Source organism: Haliotis rufescens, unplaced genomic scaffold, assembly GCF_023055435.1.
Source record: "Haliotis rufescens isolate VD_foot unplaced genomic scaffold, xgHalRufe1.0.p SCAF_26, whole genome shotgun sequence".
Taxonomy (NCBI): Eukaryota; Metazoa; Mollusca; class Gastropoda; order Lepetellida; family Haliotidae; genus Haliotis; species Haliotis rufescens.
In genome coordinates, this window is record NW_025963957.1 from 2,910,799 (window position 1) to 2,933,124 (window position 22,326).

The window sequence follows — 22,326 nt, forward strand, 5'->3', positions numbered from 1 at the left end:
TGAGAGTGGCATATATATTTATTTCTCAATAAGCATGTACATACACATACATATCACAGTATCACAGGAATGTAAACACAGATTCTACACAATCATGTCGGCTTCATCGACAACCATGGACGGAGAAGTTGATGGAGAACAACGACACTTTCCCCAACATGAGGAAATAATGTCAGGCAAAACCAACCAGCAACACCCTCGGGATGAGCAGCTAGTGCAGTTGGTGTCTTATTCCGATCAGAGGTCGCAATTTTAAATTAATGTCTAACATCCTGACTAAAATGTTTACACACAGACCTATTTTCCTGATGTGGAACAGACAGATAACCTAGACTATTTGTTTAGCTATGTATTTTTTTATATGTGTTCGAAGCTCGTAACAGTGAGTGAGCAGTACTGAACTCAATATAGCATCAGCAATCTTCAGCTACTTGTGAGAACATCCTCAAAACAATATCAAATGCTTAATCATAACTGATACTATTTGCTGTTAATCTTTTCCTTTACAAATGTCAATGACTTCCATTCCTAAACTTCATAAGTCCTATCTCCAAAAATATAGATCTTTTCTCTTTTACTTGAGTCAAAAAGTTAGAATAGTTTCATGTCAGTGGTTGTCATATATAATGAGTGGGTCGAAAGTGACGGTATTCTCCTGTAACGGGTGCAAGTGTGAGGCAACGCAGGTCTAGTCTGGCAACATGTCATCTCCCAGTTCTTCATCACCAAACTCATCCTCCATTGCATCCTTGCGCCGGGCAGCGGTCTTCGGTCGCTCAATCTGAGGGCCCAGGGGGTCGCTATAGGTCGCATCTAAACACAATTACAGTCATGTAAATCTATGTATCTGAATTCTTAACAAAACTTACATAAAGTCATCATTCCTGCATGACAATGGACATATTTAGCCTGACATGAGATAGCAATGGTCGTCATTTTTCTTTAAAAAAAACACTGGAAGACCAACAAACCTATATCTTGTTTCTGACCAGACTGGTAAGGATTCTCTTCTTCTTCGTCAAATGTCGGACGTTTTCTGTCCCCACGCTGTCGGCCCTTTTCCTTGCGATGACCACTACCACTACCTTCACGATCTGCAGGTGAAACATCTATGTGTCAATCAAATCATCAGAAACTTTTGTAGACATGAAAGCCTATGAATTGTTTTCAGATAACAGCTGGTGGCATGTTTTTCCAAACTTAAGCCAGGTACCAGATATGAATAAGATACAGCTTACCCTTTTAGCCATGTGTAAGCCAAATCTTGAAATTAAGCTGTCTCAAAATATTGTAATGGTTCATTTGATGTAACGAAGCAACAGGAGTTGATGGAAAAAACAGGGAGTCATTTGTTTTTATGCTGTACTCAAGAATATTTCAACAATACCATGGCAACTGTATATAATTAAATCTGGGCCATGCAAACCAGTGGTTGATAGAATGAGCAACAAATCATCAGGATACAAGGATACACAATCAATGAGGTCACAAGTTCTAACTAACCAACTTTAGTTGTCTCATACGACAAACAGAGAGCTGGGGAATAACAAGGATTCACAATGAACTACCCTTAATGTATTCTAACCGATAGAAATGCAGTTACATATGTACACAGGACAGTGTCCTCACATCTACAGGATATATACAGAGTTTCGAGTGAGACACACTCACCACTCCCTGCGCTACCTTCTCGCCTTCCACGACCACTTCCTCTCCGTGTACCACTTGTAGCTCGCTGCAATGATAATTGTTGTCAAAACACATGCATCAGTGAGTGAGTATAAATTTAACATCACATCAGCAGTATCTCAGCCATATAGTGACGAGAACTCACACATGCATCAGCAGATAAAAGATCTAAACAACACACCATGTTTGTTTCATTTTACATCTACAAAACAATGACACAAAATACAAATGTATTATGTTATATGACAAGGTATTGTGAAAATTCTTAATAAAGCATCAAAACTTATATTTCCTGTTCTTGACAACTGGACTGGAGGGACCAACAAGCTGACAGACAGACGTCTCCCCTACAGAGGCCACTCTACAGACAGAGGTCTCAGAGAGACAGACGTCACCCCTACAGAGGTCACTCAACAGAGGTCTCCCGATAGACAAACATACAGACGTCGCCCCTACAGAGGCCACTCTACAGACAGAGGTCTCAGAGAGACAGACGTCACCCCTACAGAGGTCACTCTGCAGACAGAGGTCTCAGACAGACAGACGTCACCCCTACAGAGGTCACTCAACAGATAGAGGTCTCCCGACAGACAAACACAGACATCGCCCCTTCAGATATCACTCTACAGACAGCGGTCTCCAGACAGACAGACGTCACCCCTACAGAGGTCACTCAACAGATAGAGGTCTCCCGACAGACAAACATACAGACATCGCCTCTTCAGAGATCACTCTACAGACAGCGGTCTCCAGACAGACAGACGTCACCCCTACAGAGGTCACTCTACAGTGACTCTACAAACAGTGGACTCCTCTACAGACAGATGTCACTCTACAAACAGATGTCACTCTAAGAGGTCTCATCTCACCTGATCTCGCAGCTCCTTGGCCTTCTCGGCCTTCTTCAGCTTGGTGGCGTAGTCCTGGGCCTCCTTCAGCCCCATGTCTGTACACAGCCGCACCAGGAACTTCAGGCCTGTCACAGGGACATGTCATTGTACATGTACATACAAACTTATATCACAACATGTCAGCTTAATTAATATGGGTGAAAGCCCCATAGTGACACAGGCCAAAGCTGACCACTTTGGTTGAACCAACAAGCACAGCTATGGTGCTGACAGGTCATAACAGAGAATCTGGGACTTGAACCAACAACCAGCAGACCAAAGCATGGCCAAGGGATGTTACTCCCATTAAAATCAGTCTCAAAGTATAACATTTGACAACAACGTTGCCTATGACTTGCGAAAAGTTGATGTAGTTAGGCAGCCTGTGTTATCAAATGTGGAAAACTTGCACTTCAGAGACAGAATTGTTTCTCTATCGTACTGAGTGTTTGTTGTTTGTTTGTTTGTTTGTTTGTTTGTTCATTTGTTGTTTAACACTACACTCAGCAATATTCCAGCTATATGACAGCGGTCTGTAAATAATCATGTCTGGACCAGACAATCCAGTGACTGAAATCATGAGCATCGATCCACGCAGTTGGGATATGATGACATGCATCAACCAAGTCAACGAGTCTGATCACACGATCCCATTAGTCGCCTCTTACAACAAGCATATTCGCCTATTCACGGCAAGCAGGGGATGCTGAAGACCTATTCTACCCCGGATCTTCACGGGTCTTATACTGAGTGAATGCTATGTAAGGCCAAAGTCAGCAGAATTAGATCAATATCATAGATGTCTGGAAATAAATCAGGACAGGCAGTACAGACAAACTGGTCTGACCACATGAGCAACACCAATGCTTTCAAGATGTGTTAACACTCAATCAGTCAGGTGACACTGTAGCCAGCCAATATCCATTCGTTTGGCTCTTATGCCAAGCAGGGCTGCATTGGGTAGTGAGTACTGGGACCTATCTGTCCCCGAATCCCAGGGGAACTACCGTATTCGGCGTAATAAGCGCCCAGGGTGCTCTCAAAATAAGAAATAGGGGGCTCTTATTAGAATATTCTTTTTGTGAAAAAAAATAGAGTTGAAAGACAAATTTTGTGGTTTATGCCGACAGCCTGAAATGTTTATATACGACAGATATAGTTTTCAAGAATTTAACTGCCCATAATTAAGGGTGCATATAACACACGAGTGCGTATTATACGCGAATAAATAAGTCTTGTGTACATTGATCAATCGGAAGGATTGCTAATTGGGATTGTTCACTAGCCAATATATAAGCAAATATCGCCATGGGCGCTTATTAGAACAGGGCGCTTATTAGAACAGGGCGCTTATTACGTCGAATACGGTATGTATATAAAGAATTAAGAACAAATCATAAGTCATCATCCTTACATTCTACATTATCTGGGAACTTGCGATGTATTTGTTTGTATGTCTCCAAGGCCTGCTGGTAATTGCCACTTCGCCGGTGACAACTTGCAATCATCAGCTGCCACTTCACCTGGTTCGGCCTGTAGGGTAGCAATAAGTACAATTATATGTTATACACATCTTATATGGCTTCACAGGAGACATCACTTGAGTGAGATCAAGGGATATCTCTTTTGAGATATCACTATAATAAATTGCTACACAATGCTTTGCAGACAAATGTGACGGTTATCATGACGTCACAATCAAATGACATCACTAATCTAGCTGCCACTGAAGCTGTTTGTTTGTTGTATTATCGTCGCACTCAGCAATATTCCAGCTATATGACAGCGGTCTGTAAATAATCAAGTTTGGACCAGACAATCCAGTGATTGACATCATGAGCATCGACCTACACAGTTGGGATACGATGACATACATCAACCAAGTCAGCAAGCCTGACCACCTGATCCTGTAAGCTGCCTCTTAGGACAAGCATGGGTTGCTCGAAGACCTATTCTAACCAAGATCTACACTGGTTGCCAGTGAAGCTGTACTATTTACACTGAACATTGGTTATTAATGTTTACAAACAGAAAAAGTTTTTAAAATGATTTTGGAAAACAAATAAAATAAAGACAAAATTTGTCCCGGAAATATAGAAAATAGAATATCACTTGAATAGCCGCAATCTTGCAGATCTTAAATGTGCAAAGGGATTTCATTTCAGTTAGTTAAAATTAAACTTTGCTGATGGCTATCCAAGAATTATTTGCCATTTTAGGGTCTTTGTAATGTTTTGAGTCAATGGCATACAGACACTGATAAATCTGTACTTCAAGAATCAATAGCTCTTCATTTATTTGTGATTTTGGCATTGTTATTTCTTAAAGAAAGATTATTAGACTATTTGTCAAAAACAAGTTTTCTTTTCACCGGAAATGACATCATAAAATGGGGATTTCCCAAAGCGTCGGGGCAGCAAGAAGTAAAAAGCGCTTCTTGGCGATTCAAAATAGTTACTGCTGTTGCTGTTGTGTTAATTATTAAAGGTTGATTATCTTAAAACGACTAGAGGGATTATTTAAATGCCGACATGCGGAGCTGTGCTGCCAACTCGCCGGTTTAGTGTGGGGAGGGTTTAAGTGTCAGTTAGGTTTGATTTGAATAGAATGTCAGTTACGGCGTGCCAGTTAATGAGGGGAAAGCCCCAACTGACAAAAGTCTTAGACTTTCACCACTTTGGTGATCTCACATGTAGGAATATGGTGCTGACAAACCAAGGATCATAATCAGAACAACACGGAAATTCTAATGTGATCAGTGGATCCTGATACAGCCTGGCGAAGCAACTCAGTACAGCAAAAAATGGCGCCTTTGTTCACCTCACCCACCCTCAGTAGTTGGATGGCTTGTAGCGTTGATTTGGTTGGTTTTGTTGTTTTACGCCGCACTCAGCAATATTCCAGCTATATGACGGCGGTCTGTAAATAATCGAGTCTGGACCAGACAATCCAGTGATTAATATCATGAGCATCGATCCACGCAATTGGGATCGATGACATGCACCAACCAAGTCAGCGAGCCTGACCACCCAATCCCATTAGTCGCCTTTAACGACAAGCATAGTCACCTTTTACGGCAAGCATGGGATGCTGAAGACCTATTCTACCCCGGAATCTTCACGGGTAGGCTTGTAGTGATACTGGTTACAGGAAGATGATAGTATTGACACGTGACTACGTACTGTACAATAGCTGCTCTCTCGAAGTAGTGTATAGCCTTCTCACAGAACTGGGAGTCAATGTAGTAGGCCCCCAGCCACTCGATGACCGGGATGTTGGACGGGTCATGGCGGTAGGACTGTAAACATCAATGGATCAATGAGATACTGACAGTGTTGACACAAAATCACCTTCATCCTCATTCTGATTGGTCAGTACAACAACCATGTGTGCTGGAAACATATTCACACACTTTCATGTATTGTACAAAATACACTTTCTGACTTTACAAGCAACACATTCAAGGGAGGTAACTCACATCAGTCATCTTATCAACACAAGCTCCTCACAGCAATAGCCCGTCAGTGGAGCTCTATACTATCGTTGCCACCAGTCAAAGCACCCAAACTGTGATAGGTTGAACTTGCAACTGACTGAATGTTTTGTTTACAAACAAGTGATGACTGTTCTCGAATGATCTTACCACAGCTAAAGTATATCCATTGTTTGTTAATTTCAATTTCTGTTTCATTTCAACTATCATGCAATTGGTAAAGTAAGAATGTGTGGGGGGAAGTTGAGTGATTTTCCATTCATCTGCAATCTCGAACCAATCTGATCAAACAAACAAAACGTTAAATTCATCTGGGAAATTTGGTCAGTCATAAACCTTTTCAAAATTCACTGTCATTCCCAAAGACATAAACGAAAGTATAAACATTACTACATTTGGAGTTAGAGGGTAAATTTCAAGATTCTTGTAATGGCCGCTCCCACACTAACGGCAGTGTTGTTACCGAGAGTGGTGTCACACACTGGGTAGGAGATTGATATCAAAACTTTCAAGGGAGGTAACTCACATCATAGTAGTACTGGAAAGCCTGTGACTTGTCCCCTTCGTTGTCATACAGTTCCCCCATCCTGGCGAGGATGCTGGAGTCGGACGGTGTCACCCCTAGCAACTGCATGAACCTGGCACAGACATGTGTTGAGTATCAATGCTACCGCACCAGTTATATGTCCTATTGGGGTGCTCTCTAGTCAGAAGAGCTGCAGTTATATCTAAGGCCTTTTATAGTCAGTAGGCAGTAATAATTTACCAAGTCAAATCAACACAAATTGTTTTTTAGATCTCTTCTATATCATATCAACAAATAGTGGAAGACAGCAATGTTTATTCTGCTTCGTCTCTATTAAGGAACTCCTGTTTTACCCAACAGTTTGGAAGGACCACGGTGTCATAGCTATTTATAACAAGACAGTGTATAAACTGAGTCTAACCAAGAACAAGTCTATTTTTGGTCACTTCGACTTTTATAACAAGAAGTCAGTTCTTAACTAAGACTACCAATAAGCAGCATTTCATCATCATTTTCACTTGAAATGTTCACAGTAACAGAGCTCCAGATAAGCTGCGTATCAGAAACGCAGAAATATGCAGTAAAATAAAATCCAAGCGTATCAAATACGCAACGAACATTACAGATAAGCTACAAAAATAAAACTTGTGCGTATCATCAAAATATTGTGAAGTAACCCTGCATATTCGATTAGCAAATCAGCAACTTATTTTGAAATTATAAACGGGCATTCCGTCAACCTTGCCAAACTCCACGATGACAGTTACATCATGATCATTTGCCATCACACTTTCTTGTGGAAGTATCGTGGTATTTTTGAGTCTTTATAGGCTTTCGAACCCACACGACACCAGTTTGCAGGGACTAGATGAATAGTGTTTTTAAATATTTAACTTAAATACCCCGACATGTGTAAAAACTAGTGGGTAACAGAAATTTGAATACCCAGATAGAATTTACTGATACTCAATGATTTTAAAATGCATGGGTAAAATACCCAAAACACCAAAAGCTTATCTGGAGCTCTGCAGTAACATTCACACTGAGTGAGTGAGTGAGTGAGGTTTTACGCCACTTTTAGCAATATTCCAGCAATATCACGGCGGGGGACACCAGAAATGGGCTTCACACATTGTACCCATGTCGGGAATCGAACCCGGGTCTTCGGCGTGACGAGCAAACGCTTTAACCACTAGGCTACCCGACCGCCCCCATTCACACTGAACTCAAGCTTACGACAGTGTGTTTAAGTTGTCTTATGCTCATCAGTAACATCCATCAGGACCTTCAGTTATTGCATTAGATAAGTTGTAGCAGGATCACGGGGAGTACATGGGGTTTTATGTTCCTGAGTTAGGTTTTATACCGCGAGCCTCAGGATGCATGAAACCCTGTGTACCCCTTGTGATCCTGCTAAAACGACTTTATCTTACAAACATGTTTTAATATGACATTACAATAGAATTAAAACAAGTTAAAATTGATAGAAAACAGCTGTTAGATTGAGCTGAGGTTAGCTCATGTGACTTTTTTGCCTTGAAGCAGGGTATAAGGCATTTATTCTGCCTCTCAGAATTCCACGTGCAGCCTGTAATGCTGGTGGCGGGGTATAAGGGATTTATTCACCCGCTGAGAAATTTATTCCCCTCCAAGGCGGGGTACACAGTATTTTATCAAGATCACGTTTACCAATCAGATCTCATCATTCTGACATGGAGGTATGATAATGAAATATATATGTTCATGTATCTTTTCTGCATGGGATGTTTGAAACAGAGTAAGTGTCACATACACTTAAACTTGTTTTGATGTAACATTATAGGTTCATATGATTCAAAAACTTCAGACAGTAAGGGAGGTAACTCACCATTCAGTTGCTTGAGCTGAGTCATCAAGCTGGTCATGTCTAGGTCAAGGTTAAGGATGATCAGTGTTCAGAGATCCAGCAAAACAATCACAGGCTGAAGTTATCTACCTCTATGTCCTTAAAGAATCAACTCTGCTCAAGTGTCTAACAGCTTTGACTAAATGTGTTGCTTAAATCAAATGCATTTCATATCAAGCAAACTTGTTTTACTACAGTGACAACAAAGAATTCACATATCATGTCATCATCAGCTTATTATTTTATTATTATGGACTTTTGTTTTAAATTTCATTCAAACGTAGCCATTGTTTTCATTTTTTTTTTTTAAGTTATGACTGAAACAACTATCTTCAAATATTTCCTATTTGAATATATTTGATATATACAATGTAAGTCCTTAAATAAAATCGACAAAGAATAATTTCAGTTGAAAAAGAACAGTGGAAACAGGACCAATATGGCTCTAAGTGATCTCTCAGATTCCACAAAAGTTTTTAGAGGGTCAAAATTGACAAGATGGCAAAGTCCCCATGACACAATGTTTGTTTTTTTGTTTGTTGTTTTTTAGTTTGTTGCTTAATGTCACACTCAGCAATATTTCAGCTATATGACGACGGTCTGCAAATAATCAATTCTGGACCAGACAATCCAGAGATGGACCTCATGAGAGCATCGATCTATACAATTGGGACACAATGACATGCGTCAACCAAGTCAGTGTAAAGCCTGCCCACCAGATCCTTTATTCGCCTCTTTTGACAAACATGGGTTGATGAAGGCACATTCTAACCCAGATCTTCACAGGGAGAGACAAGCATGGGTTGAAGACTAATTCCAATCAGGACCTTCATAGGGGATGTGAGGTTATGAGACAGGGATACATGTCGGCAATCTGGTACATGACCTGCGGACTGTTGCGCAGGATGGCATGCAGCTTGTAGAAGCAGTCCAGGGCATCCTCCAGTCGTCCGAGGCGCTTGTTACTCAGACCTGGCAGCAGGGAGAAATCAAATCTCACAGAATTGTCAAATGTAACACAAAGTAGCATACCTCTGTGTGTGTGCATGTGCATGCGCGTGCGTGTGTGTGTGTGTGTGCGTGTGCGTAAATTGCGTGAGTGTGGGTGTCCCCACACTCAGCAAAATTCCAGCTATATGATGGTAGCCTGTAACTAATCTTGACAATCCAGTGATCGTTCAGTTGAGCAATGATCCACACCACAGCGGCACGATCTGCCCTTGCAAAGTCATCTATCGCTATCCCAGCTATGTTTGCGTGCATCATGTATGATAAATAAGGATATAGTTTTCATATCAATGCAAAAAGTCTCCACAATATCAGGGAATATTAGTGTATGGTTTCATGTCAATCTCTTGAACACAACTGTACACTGAGACCCCAATCCTGCTGTCATTTGTACCTGATCTTGGCATAAAGAACTTGGTCAACATGTGTGCAAAGTTTCATGAAGCTACCTGTTTGCCACCATTTGTCAAAATTTCCCTCGCCAGTTATGTTGTGGTGAGATGAAACAAGACTTGTCCGTAATATAGTTAATCATGAAAATATTCCAAACATTTTTTATAAAGAATTTCCCTCAATTTTTAAATTGGACAAATTTTGAGTATGGAACGGTGCCTCTATTTTTTTTTATCCTTCATAAAAATAACACAGAAAGATCAGAACATCTGATACTCAATAATGTCTCACCTAGATTATACAGGGCCTCAACACAAGACGAATCGTTGGACAACGCCTCTTTGTAGAACTCTCTTGCCTTTTCGTAGTCTCGCTTCGCAAACAGCACATTGCCCTTGTTTACCAGAGCTACAACATACAGGAGCCAATGATAGGTATGTAGTCTCGCTTGGTGCAGCAGATCCTGGCTCACTAAGGGAGGCAATTCTTCACCATAATTAAAACGCATAAGATTACCCATGTCTTCCAATGACAGAGTAGTGAACAAGTGAGGAAGTAAGACCAGTCTAAAAGATGGAGTCAAGTATCTTTCTGACACAACTGGAACTATTTCAGAAATTTTGTGCCAATTTTCTTTACAGTATTAACAAAATCATCCAATACTCTGCTGCAGTATCAAAAGAGATTTAATACTGGTCATCACAGCCAAAGTTCTTCTTAAGTTACATCAAACTGACTTATACACTGATGAGAAAGCAATTGCAGTTGTTCTAATATCTACAAACCTGCAGGGTTGTATCTGTCTGCTGTCATGGCAACCTCAGCGTACTTATCAGCTTGGGCTAAATCAGTCTCCTGGAAACAGGAAGAAAATACTAAACATGTAAACCAAAATATAAGGCTTCTGCTAGGTGGCAAGAATCATCCAAAATAGTAATCATAGGTAAATATTGCTTTTTGCTGCACGTCTATTACAAAAATATACACCTATTGTTATATTTATGTACATTTTGCATGAAGTCATGAAACACTGAAGTCATCAAAAAATGTATTCATTCAAGTTGAGACAAGCACTGATTCTGTGCATCATGGACAAAGTCAAAGACTCAATAACATTATCACTATTACACCAAAAGTTACTTCTACAGAAAACTAAATGCATCAGAGAGAATGTAGGGTGGCATTTCCAATATAGCTGTGCTGTGGAGAACTGTGTCATATGAACGTTATACAGAGGCAAGGTCAAGAGTTTTGTTAGAGAGGAATAGGAGAGTCAGCTTAAAACTCTTTCAGCAATATTCCAGCCAAATCAAGGCAGGACACCAAGATTGGTCTCCACACACTTCTGGGCCCGATTGTAGCGCCACCAGTGGCTATTACATGTTATGTCCCTTCAATGTTGCTCCTATTGACCAATCAGATTCCACCTCTCGTATAACTTGCATTTGCTTCAAACAAAATGGCAGCGCCCAGTCAATACGATCTCATCGATAATCAAAATCTATATTGTAATAAAAAGGGTCTCACAAATCACGTGAGCACGTTGATTAAAACATCTGCAAAATATCTGTTGATGCCGAGCTGGCAGTACACATGTTTTGCAAATCCTGCAATCAACCGAAATCTGCACGGCAGCTTAAAAACCGGATGTCAATTTCGTTACACAATTTTCATTGGACTATGCATAGACTCGTTAGTCAAGCCAAAACAAAACTCCATAATTCCAGCCTACATTTTGATGCGATACATCTCTCATGTGGGCGGTTGTGATACATTACACAATGGAATACACGAAAAATCAACACTAGTCATTCTACATTTTCTAAGAGACTTATTGCATCCTAAAAGGAAAAGAATAGTAGGTCAAGACCTCTTGTACAACCTGGCAGAAAATAGTTTTTCACAATTAATTTCATACAATTTAACATCCTTATTTTGTATGTGTATTGTATTGTATTGTATTGTGTATTGTATTGTGTATTGTATTGTATTGTATTGTGTATTGTATTGTATGTGTATTGTATTGTATTGTATTGTGTATTGTATTGTGTATTGTATTGTATTGTATTGTATTGTATGTGTATTGTATTGTATTGTATATTGTATTGTATATTGTATTGTATGTGTATTGTATTGTATTGTATTGTATTGTATTGTATTGTATTGTATGTGTATGTGTATGTATTGTATTGTTTTGTATTGTATGTGTATTATATGTGTATGTGTATGTGTATTGTATTGTATGTGTATTGTATGTGTATTGTATGTGTATTGTATGTGTATTGTATTGTATGTGTATTGTATGTGTATGTATTGTATTGTTTTGTATTGTATGTGTATTGTATGTGTATGTGTATTGTATGTGTATTGTATGTGTATTGTATGTGTATTGTATCGTATGTGTAGTGTATGTGTATTGTATGTGTATGTGTATTGTATGTGTATTGTATGTGTATTGTATGTGTATGTGTATTGTATGTGTATTGTATGTGTATGTGTATGTGTATTGTATGTGTATTGTATTCTATGTGTAGTGTATGTGTATTGTATGTGTATGTGTATGTGTATTGTATGTGTATTGTATTGTATGTGTAGTGTATGTGTATTGTATGTGTATGTGTATGTGTATGTGTATTGTATGTGTATTGTATTGTATGTGTATGTGTATGTGTATTGTATGTGTATTGTGTAGTGTAGTGTAGTGTAGTGTAGTGTAGTGTAGTGTAGTGTAGTGTAGTGTAGTGTAGTGTAGTGTGGTGTAGTGTAGTGTAGTGTAGTGTATGTGTATGTGTATGTGTATGTGTATTGTATGTGTAGTGTATGTGTATTGTATGTGTATTGTATGTGTATTGTATGTGTATTGTATGTGTATGTGTATGTGTATTGTATGTGTATGTGTATGTGTATGTGTATGTGTATTGTATGTGTATTGTATTGTATGTGTATGTGTATGTGTATTGTATGTGTATTGTGTAGTGTAGTGTAGTGTAGTGTAGTGTAGTGTAGTGTAGTGTAGTGTAGTGTAGTGTAGTGTAGTGTAGTGTGGTGTGGTGTAGTGTAGTGTAGTGTAGTGTATGTGTATGTGTATGTGTATTGTATGTGTAGTGTATGTGTATTGTATGTGTATTGTATGTGTATTGTATGTGTATTGTATGTGTATTGTATTGTATGTGTAGTGTATGTGTATGTTTTGTATTGTATGTGTATTGTATGTGTATTGTATGTGTATGTGTATGTGTATGTGTATGTGTATGTGTATGTGTATTGTATGTGTATGTGTATGTGTATTGTATTGTATTGTATTGAATGTGTATGTGTATGTGTATGTGTATTGTATGTGTATTGTGTAGTGTAGTGTAGTGTAGTGTAGTGTAGTGTAGTGTAGTGTAGTGTAGTGTAGTGTAGTGTATGTGTATGTGTTTTGTATGTGTTTTGTATTGTATGTGTATTGTATGTGTATGTATTGTATTGTATTGTATGTGTATTGTATTGTATTGTATTGTTTTGTATTGTATTGTATTGTATTGTATTGTATTGTATGTGTATTGTATGTGTATTGTATTGTATTGTTTTGTATTGTATGTGTATTGTATGTGTATGTGTATGTATTGTTTTGTATTGTATGTGTATTGTATTGTATTGTATTGTATTGTTTTGTATTGTATTGTATTGTATTGTATTGTATGTGTATTGTATGTGTATTGTATTGTATTGTTTTGTATTGTATGTGTATTGTATGTGTATTGTATGTGTATTGTATGTGTATTGTTTGTGTATTGTATGTGTATTGTATGTGTAGTGTATTGTATGTGTATTGTATGTGTATGTTTTGTATTGTATGTGTATTGTATCGTATGTGTATGTGTATGTGTATTGTATGTGTATTGTATGTGTATTGTATCGTATGTGTATGTGTATGTGTATTGTATGTGTATTGTATGTGTATGTGTATTGTTTTGTATTGTATGTGTATTGTATGTGTATTGTATGTGTATGTGTAGTGTATGTGTAGTGTATGTGTAGTGTATGTGTATTGTATTGTATGTGTATGTGTATTGTATGTGTATTGTATTGTATGTGTAGTGTAGTGTAGTGTAGTGTAGTGTAGTGTAGTGTAGTGTAGTGTAGTGTAGTGTAGTGTAGTGTAGTGTAGTGTAGTGTAGTGTAGTGTAGTGTAGTGTAGTGTAGTGTATGTGTATGTGTTTTGTATGTGTTTTGTATCGTATGTGTATGTGTATGTGTATGTGTATGTGTATTGTATGTGTATTGTATGTGTAGTGTATGTGTATTGTATGTGTATTGTATGTGTATTGTATGTGTATGTTTTGTATTGTATGTTTTGTATTGTATGTGTATTGTATGTGTATTGTATGTGTATGTGTATTGTATTGTATTGAATGTGTATGTGTATGTGTATGTGTATGTGTATTGTATGTGTATTGTGTAGTGTAGTGTAGTGTAGTGTAGTGTAGTGTAGTGTAGTGTATGTGTATGTGTTTTGTATGTGTTTTGTATTGTATGTGTATTGTATTGTATGTGTATTGTATGTGTATGTATTGTATTGTTTTGTATTGTATGTGTATTGTATGTGTATTGTATGTGTATTGTATGTGTATTGTATGTGTATTGTTTGTGTATTGTATGTGTATTGTATGTGTAGTGTATGTGTATGTGTATTGTATGTGTATTGTATGTGTATTGTATGTGTATTGTATTGTATGTGTAGTGTATGTGTATTGTATGTGTATTGTATGTATTGTATTGTATTGTATGTGTATTGTATGTGTTGTATTGTATGTGTATTGTATGTATTGTATTGTATGTGTATTGTATGTGTATTGTATGTGTATTGTATGTGTATTGTATGTGTATTGTATGTATTGTATTGTATTGTATGTGTATTGTATGTGTATTGTATGTGTATTGTATGTGTATTGTATGTATTGTATTGTATTGTATGTGTATTGTATGTGTATTGTATGTATTGTATTGTATTGTATGTGTATTGTATGTGTATTGTATGTGTATTGTATGTATTGTATTGTATTGTATGTGTATTGTATGTGTTGTATTGTATGTGTATTGTATGTATTGTATTGTATGTGTATTGTATGTGTATTGTATGTGTATTGTATGTGTATTGTATGTATTGTATTGTATTGTATGTGTATTGTATGTGTATTGTATGTGTATTGTATGTATTGTATTGTATTGTATGTGTATTGTATGTGTATTGTGTGTATTGTATTGTATTGTATGTGTATTGTATGTGTATTGTATGTGTATTGTATGTATTGTATGTATTGTATTGTATGTGTATTGTATGTGTATTGTATGTGTATTGTATGTGTTGTGTATGTGTATTGTATGTGTATGTGTATTGTATGTGTATTGTATTGTATGTGTATTGTATGTGTATTGTATGTGTATTGTATGTGTATGTGTATTGTATGTGTATTGTATGTGTATTGTATGTGTATTGTATTGTATGTGTATTGTATGTGTATTGTATGTGTATTGTATGTGTAGTGTATGTGTATGTGTATTGTATGTGTAGTGTATGTGTATGTTTTGTATTGTATGTGTATTGTATGTGTATTGTATGTGTATTGTATGTGTATTGTATGTGTATTGTATGTGTATGTGTATTGTATTGTATTGTATGTGTATTGTATTGTATGTGTAGTGTAAGTGTATTGTATTGTATGTGTATGTGTATGTGTATTGTATGTGTATTGTGTAGTGTAGTGTAGTGTAGTGTAGTGTAGTGTAGTGTAGTGTAGTGTAGTGTATGTGTATGTGTTTTGTATGTGTTTTGTATTGTATGTGTATTGTATTGTATTGTATGTGTATTGTATTGTATTGTATGTGTATGTATTGTATTGTATGTGTATTGTATGTGTATTGTATGTGTATTTATTGTATTGTATTGTATGTGTATTGTATGTGTATTGTATGTGTATTGTATTGTATTGTATGTGTATTGTATGTGTATTGTATTGTATGTGTTTTGTATGTGTTTTGTATTGTATGTGTATTGTATTGTATTGTATGTGTATTGTATTGTATTGTATGTGTATGTATTGTATTGTATGTGTATTGTATGTGTATTTATTGTATTGTATTGTATTGTATGTGTATTGTATGTGTATTGTATTGTATTGTATGTGTATTGTATGTGTATTGTATTGTATGTGTATTTATTGTATTGTATTGTATTGTATTGTATGTGTATTGTATTGTATTGTATTGTATTGTATTGTATTGTATTGATACATGACGTCACGATATGATACTCTATTGTCCTCACGAGTGTTGTAGTGCGCCGAACTTTCGGTAAATTATTACATGAGTAATCAGATGCTATATAAGACTCTAAATATGGCTTTGTATACATACGCACAGCTAATACTTTTACGCTGTTATAACACTGTATGAAAATAGTTCCTGTATCTACCACTAGGTGGACAGAACAATATCACTACTGCTACATGTGATGGAAACCAAAACAAAAAATAAACCATGCATACACTGTGCTGACCACACATTTAGTGAGGGAGCTTGAGCAAATGTGTTAGTTTGGTTACCAAACGAGGATAAAAGAATAGAACAGAAGCTGTTGCTAGGACAATAGAATTGACACTGAAGTCATTTTTTTACCATTTTCTTAAAAATCTTAAACACTTGGCACTTGACTATCGGGCAAATAGTCAACACAAATTTGTCCACCAGGGCGTGTTACACACAGCGACCACAGGTGACTTGGTTAAGTGAAGCATGGATTGTTGATCACAATATCAATCACTGGATTGCCTGGTCCAGATTTGATTATTTACAGGCCGCTGTCACATAGCTGAAATATTGCTGAGTGCAACGTTAAACCACACACAATTACACACTCTCACACACACACTCACTCTCACACACACACTCATTCTCACACACACACTCACTCTCACACACACACACACACACACACACACACACACACACTCTCACTCACTCACTCACTCACTCACACTCACACACTCACACACACACACACACTGACACACACATGCACACAAACACGCACGCACACTCTGACACACTAACATATACACCGACACTAATACACACTTACAATTAGGAAATAGCAAACAAAAAGAGATGCACCATTTTCATCATCAACTAAAATACTTGGGGGAAAGAGGATGAAGAGAGGAAACGTTAACACCCAGAACTTAAAACTATACAAGGAAGCATTGCAGCTAGTAAGCTGAAGATCTGCAGAGCAAAATACGATGAGATACATGGAATGTCAGTATACCTCCTTGTGCTGGCACATGCAAGGAAAAACATGGGCATGAGAGAATCATCAAATAAATGTCTGCAATTCACAAATCAACTATGCCTTTTCTTTAAAATTGTGATGCATTGATCAGGCATGACAAGGTGAAACCTGTGACTCTTCCAGGTAGGAATTATATCAAATAAAAAATAAACTGTGGTAAGTGACCTAGAGACATTCAAAAGTGAAAACGATTTTTTAAATAATGTTCATTATCTAACCATTATCTTCATTATCATTTTTATTGTAATTTCTCCTTTATTATGCTCATGGAAACAAGTAAGGGAACAGCTTAAAAGGCAAATGTAATCTTGACATGATGCTCATAATGTAACCATGGTAACCGGAAGAAGTTGTATGGTAATGATGTGAATATGCCAGATACTACTATTCAACCAATGGTTGGTAGGAAGCATTTACATTACCAACAACACAGAACATTCTGCAATATTGTGTTCCCTTACCATTTTCTATCAGCGTCATTTGGATTCAGTCGTTACATTCAAATTTGTAATATTTGTTCAAGTCACAGTCCAATTACTGGAATGATTGCAAGAAAATCTTACTACGAAACACTTGTGAAAGAGATTACTTAAAGTTGGACATCCGTACGAGTTACATCACAGGCATTTCAAAATGGATGTCACAGTTGGCTTCTCCAGTAGTACAAGGTCAATCAAACCCACATGATCTGTGTGAAGAGCAAACACCCTAGAGTAGTCCCGCCTAACAGAGTAGTTGTCTCCCTTAGTTTGAGGTCAACTTACCAGGAAGTACAGGAAGGACAGATTGGTGGCAGCTGTACTGGCGACCTTGGAGTCCTTCTTCTCAAACGACTTGAGGGTCTCAATTGCCTGGAAATATAAGAGATGTAGCTCCATGATACGGAGACAAGCGGAAGGACAAAATACTCGTTTTCTGAGAAAATACTCATTTACAAGTATAGATAATAAGCATTAAGTCAATTTGAAATCAGTTATCCCACAAGGGAAAAAAGAGGACAAACACAGATTTGATATTTTATTATCATAAACTGTTTAAAATCATACTGATCTAGGTTGTACATATATGTATATATTTCCCCTGATGTGAACATGGTCCTCTACTTTGTAACCATGGTAACAGGAGGCAGCTGCTCATTTTGGTACAGCAGACTTATTTTACACACCACAATCAGCACACCAGATGTGCAATAACACACTATCCAATCTCAATAAAACCATATCTTAGTGCTCGCTATCACTACACAAAAGAATTGAGGACATCCCATAATAGGTCACATCAGAACGTCCTAGCACAAACTTTGACCAAGCAATGAAATGACTAACAGAAATTGACATCAGCCAATCAGAAATACTTTATGCACTTTACGGCATTAGTTTCAGAATAGTGATAGCAGATTACTCTTCAAAAAATATTCTGATAAATTTCCCCAATAAAAAAACTGAAAATCAAAGAAAAGTAAATTCTGAAATGTCCAAAAGATGGCTGAGGGCTTTACAAAATTTCTTCCGTTTCAAATGTTTATCACATGGTGGTGAGAGACAGACAATGACTAGCATTCGGAATGCCCTATGTTAACCTTTTCAAGGTTGCATGATTTAAAAACTTATTCAGACTTTCACTTTCGTGATCTCATAAGCAACGCTCTGATCGGTCGGATGAAAAGTCGTCCTCAGATCTTTGTGTAGCGGTATCACGCACTAAGATCTGAGTTTAATGAAGCGTGACACACTACATTGCAATCAGCAAGGTCCAAGTGTGACAACAGCTCACACGACAATGTGGGATATCACATCAACCTGGTTCTCAGTATTACAATGTATATGTGATCGTGTGCATGCGCTGTAGGTGGCTGTAGGTACCTGTTGAAAGTCCTTCTGTTTGAGGAACATGATAGCCTTGTCAATCTCCAGATCATGGGATAGGTCGATGTACTGCGAGTTCTTCACTTGTTCGATACACCTGAACAGTACAAGATACAATCTGAACATAAGATTTCCAAGATGTAAATTTACACTTTAGTCATTGAAGTAGCCAATTCTATAAGACTAATTTGTTGTTTAACGCCACACTCAGCAATATTCCAGCTATATGACAGCTTGTAAATGATCGAGTCTGGACCAGAACAACCAAGTCACCGATCCTGACAACCTTATGTCCAGCATAAGTTAGTGGGGACCAATTCCAACCTCGAATGCCCATGGGGATCTACCTATCTGAGAGTCCTGGGGACTCACATGAATAACTGAAGGGGGGTCCAAGTCTGAAGTTCCAAGGACTGGATTAACAACTTCATATAATGGCGAAACTCTGATGCCATAAACTACTGATAATATGAGATGGTCATTTCCTCATCATAGATTGAAGACTGTGAGCACATAATGGGAAATGGCAGTCTGAACATGCATGGGAAAGTATTACTTTTGCTTGTTTGTTTGTTGTTTTACGCCGCACTCAGCAATATTTCAGCCATATGACACAGTCTGTAAATAATCCAGTCTGTACCAGACAATCCAGCGATTGACATCATGAACATCAATCCACGCAATTAAGATACAATGACATGCATCAAACAAGTCAGCGAGACTGACCACCCAATCCCGTTAGTCGCCTCTTACGACAAGCACAGTCGCCTTTAATGGCAAGCATGGGTTGCTGAAGACCTATTCTTCCCTGGATCTTCACGGGACGAAAATATTACTATAACAAGCAGGAAGTTGCCATTGCTTACCAGTCATATCCAATAGAGAAGGTGGCCTCTATAGCAGGGGAGATAATCTTAGCTGCTGTCTTGATGCACCGCTCCGCCTCATACTTCCTGCACAACAACAACATAATTTCCTGCATACAAGAACTCACAGACTACAGGGGAATCAAATTCCTTAAGTCACAAGTAAGAATGTGTTGCAAATATGCATGTGTTTCAAGGTCTTGAAAATAATTACATGAATATCTATCATTGACAAGACTATGGTCAATAGCGTGAGCATCAACAGCTGGGAATTATCATTGTAATGACAAACACTATCATAGCCATCAATTGGTGTTCCTAATGGTGAAAGAGTGAGTTGTGGTAAACACTGCTTTGAACTGTATTTCAGATAAATCTTGGCAAGTGAACAAAGTGATGTAGACTGAATATATTCTTGCAAGAGCAATACAGCATATATCTAGTACTATCTAGACTTACTTTTCCCTCTCTATCTGCCGCAGAGCGTCATTCTTGATCACTTCCAGCACCAGGTTGTACTGCTTGTCATCCTGTTGAAAAGGAAACAATCACATTTACAGACCTCATTACATAGGCAGAACTCATAGCAACAGTACACTCACTGACACTAGCGGTTCGCCCAGTTCCATTTTGTTTGGCCATTGTAACACTAGATAAATACACTTCACTAAGTAGTTTACAAAATATGCCCTTTACAAGGAACTCAGAATTTAGAGTAAATAAAAAACCCAAAAAAATTCAAAAATTAATTAAAAACAAAACCTAATAAATAATTATCCCTGAGAGATAGCGCGAAGTCATTGTTCTGATACATCTCAGATAGGCAATGTCACACACAAACATGATCAGAAAGAAAAATGGAACCGTTATCCTGTCTGGCGCTCGGCATTATGGGAACGAAAAAGGACATGTCAGCTTGAGTCAGTATACTGTGTCTGAGTGGGGTATCCATATTACCCTGCAGCATGGTATCTCAGTGGGCTAGCACTTTAAAATTGGCATAACATCGGACAAGTACAAGCAGCTGCATACACACAAGTGCATGTGCATCGCCATATATAAGTGCAACAATTTTGAATGCAACAATACACCCCTTTACAAATCACCTCACCAAAAGCAAGATCTCCCCAAGAAAGACAATTCACAAGTTCTGAGATTAATACCATAAACATGATAATACATGTATCTCCAACTTCTGGATCATGAAAACTATTACATTGTGGAGTCAGCATGAGGTAACTTAATCAGGATATTCCTGATACGAACAAGAATCCGCATCCTGTTTAATCAAACATTACATTTATATCATCCCGTTAAACCAAACACAACATTTATCTCATCCTGTTTAACCGAACTCCCCATATATCTCATCCTTGATAACCAAACACAACATTTATCTCATCTTGTTTAACCAAACACCACATTTATCTCATCTTGTTTAACCAAACACCACATTTATCTCATCCTGTTTAACGAAACACCACATTTATCTCATCCTGGATAACCAAACACAACAATTATCTCATCCTGTTTAACCAAACTCCCCATTTATCTCATCCTGGATAACCAAACATCACATTTATCTCATCCTGTTTAACCAAACACCACATTTATCTCATCCTGGATAACCAAACACCACATTTATCTCATCCTGGATAACCAAACACAACATTTATCTCATCCTGGATAACCAAACACAACAATTATCTCATCCTGTTTAACCAAACACCACATTTATCTCATCCTGTTTAACCAAACACCACATTTATCTCATCCTGTTTAACCAAACACTACATTTATCTCATCCTGTGAATGCACTACTCAGGAACATTTTCTCCTTTAAATACAAACATGATTGGATCAGACAGTGTGCCAGCTGTCTCACAGCCTGTAAGCTCTATACAGCACATGACAGCAGTACATACCCCATGAGGTAGGTATTTATCTTCATCATCTATCTTCAGATCCACTGTAAGGAGCTTCTGAAATGCCCGCCTCATCTTGTCGCGATCCCCCAGCGCGAAGTAGCACAGAATTAGATTGAAGCCAGTCTTGAATGTGGGGGACTCGGACATGATATGTTCAAACGATGTGATTGCGTCGTTGTACTGGCCCATCTTTACAAACACGATGCCGATGTTCTGCATAATGTTGGTTCTGGAACGACATGGAATAAACAAAAGATACATTCTCCATATTGACATCGCTCCATGGCCAAGACTTCAGCATTCATTTAACCAAACCTGTCGTTTGAAATACTTTTCGTCTTAACATAGATATTATCAGCTGTGGTAACAGGATAAAAAGAAATATTACTAGAACCCAGATTTGAAGACTTTGCTATACAAGTATGCACGGACTGAAATCGACATAAGGAA

At 37.7% G+C, this 22,326-nt stretch overlaps 1 protein-coding gene across 4 annotated transcripts in view; it reads right to left on the reverse strand.

The window, feature by feature from the left end:
- LOC124129733 (intraflagellar transport protein 88 homolog) overlaps positions 1–22,326 on the reverse strand; it is a 32,099-nt gene continuing 9,773 nt past the window's right edge. For 2 of the 4 annotated variants that reach the window (XM_048402431.1, XM_048402428.1), the window contains exons 10-26: positions 21,874–22,105; positions 20,408–20,478; positions 19,949–20,035; positions 19,080–19,179; positions 17,982–18,068; positions 17,194–17,202; positions 10,670–10,739; positions 10,176–10,292; positions 9,347–9,455; positions 8,466–8,504; positions 6,599–6,710; positions 5,762–5,877; positions 3,994–4,112; positions 2,559–2,665; positions 1,672–1,735; positions 972–1,094; positions 1–813 (exon numbers count right to left, since the gene is read on the reverse strand). In XM_048402431.1, the coding sequence (XP_048258388.1) occupies positions 689–813; positions 972–1,094; positions 1,672–1,735; positions 2,559–2,665; positions 3,994–4,112; positions 5,762–5,877; positions 6,599–6,710; positions 8,466–8,504; positions 9,347–9,455; positions 10,176–10,292; positions 10,670–10,739; positions 17,194–17,202; positions 17,982–18,068; positions 19,080–19,179; positions 19,949–20,035; positions 20,408–20,478; positions 21,874–22,105 (1,687 nt within the window). In that variant the 3' untranslated portion in view covers positions 1–688. The remainder of the gene's footprint in view (positions 814–971; positions 1,095–1,671; positions 1,736–2,558; positions 2,666–3,993; positions 4,113–5,761; positions 5,878–6,598; positions 6,711–8,465; positions 8,505–9,346; positions 9,456–10,175; positions 10,293–10,669; positions 10,740–17,193; positions 17,203–17,981; positions 18,069–19,079; positions 19,180–19,948; positions 20,036–20,407; positions 20,479–21,873; positions 22,106–22,326) is intronic. The other 2 variants (XM_048402430.1, XM_048402429.1) reach the window with 2 other exon arrangements.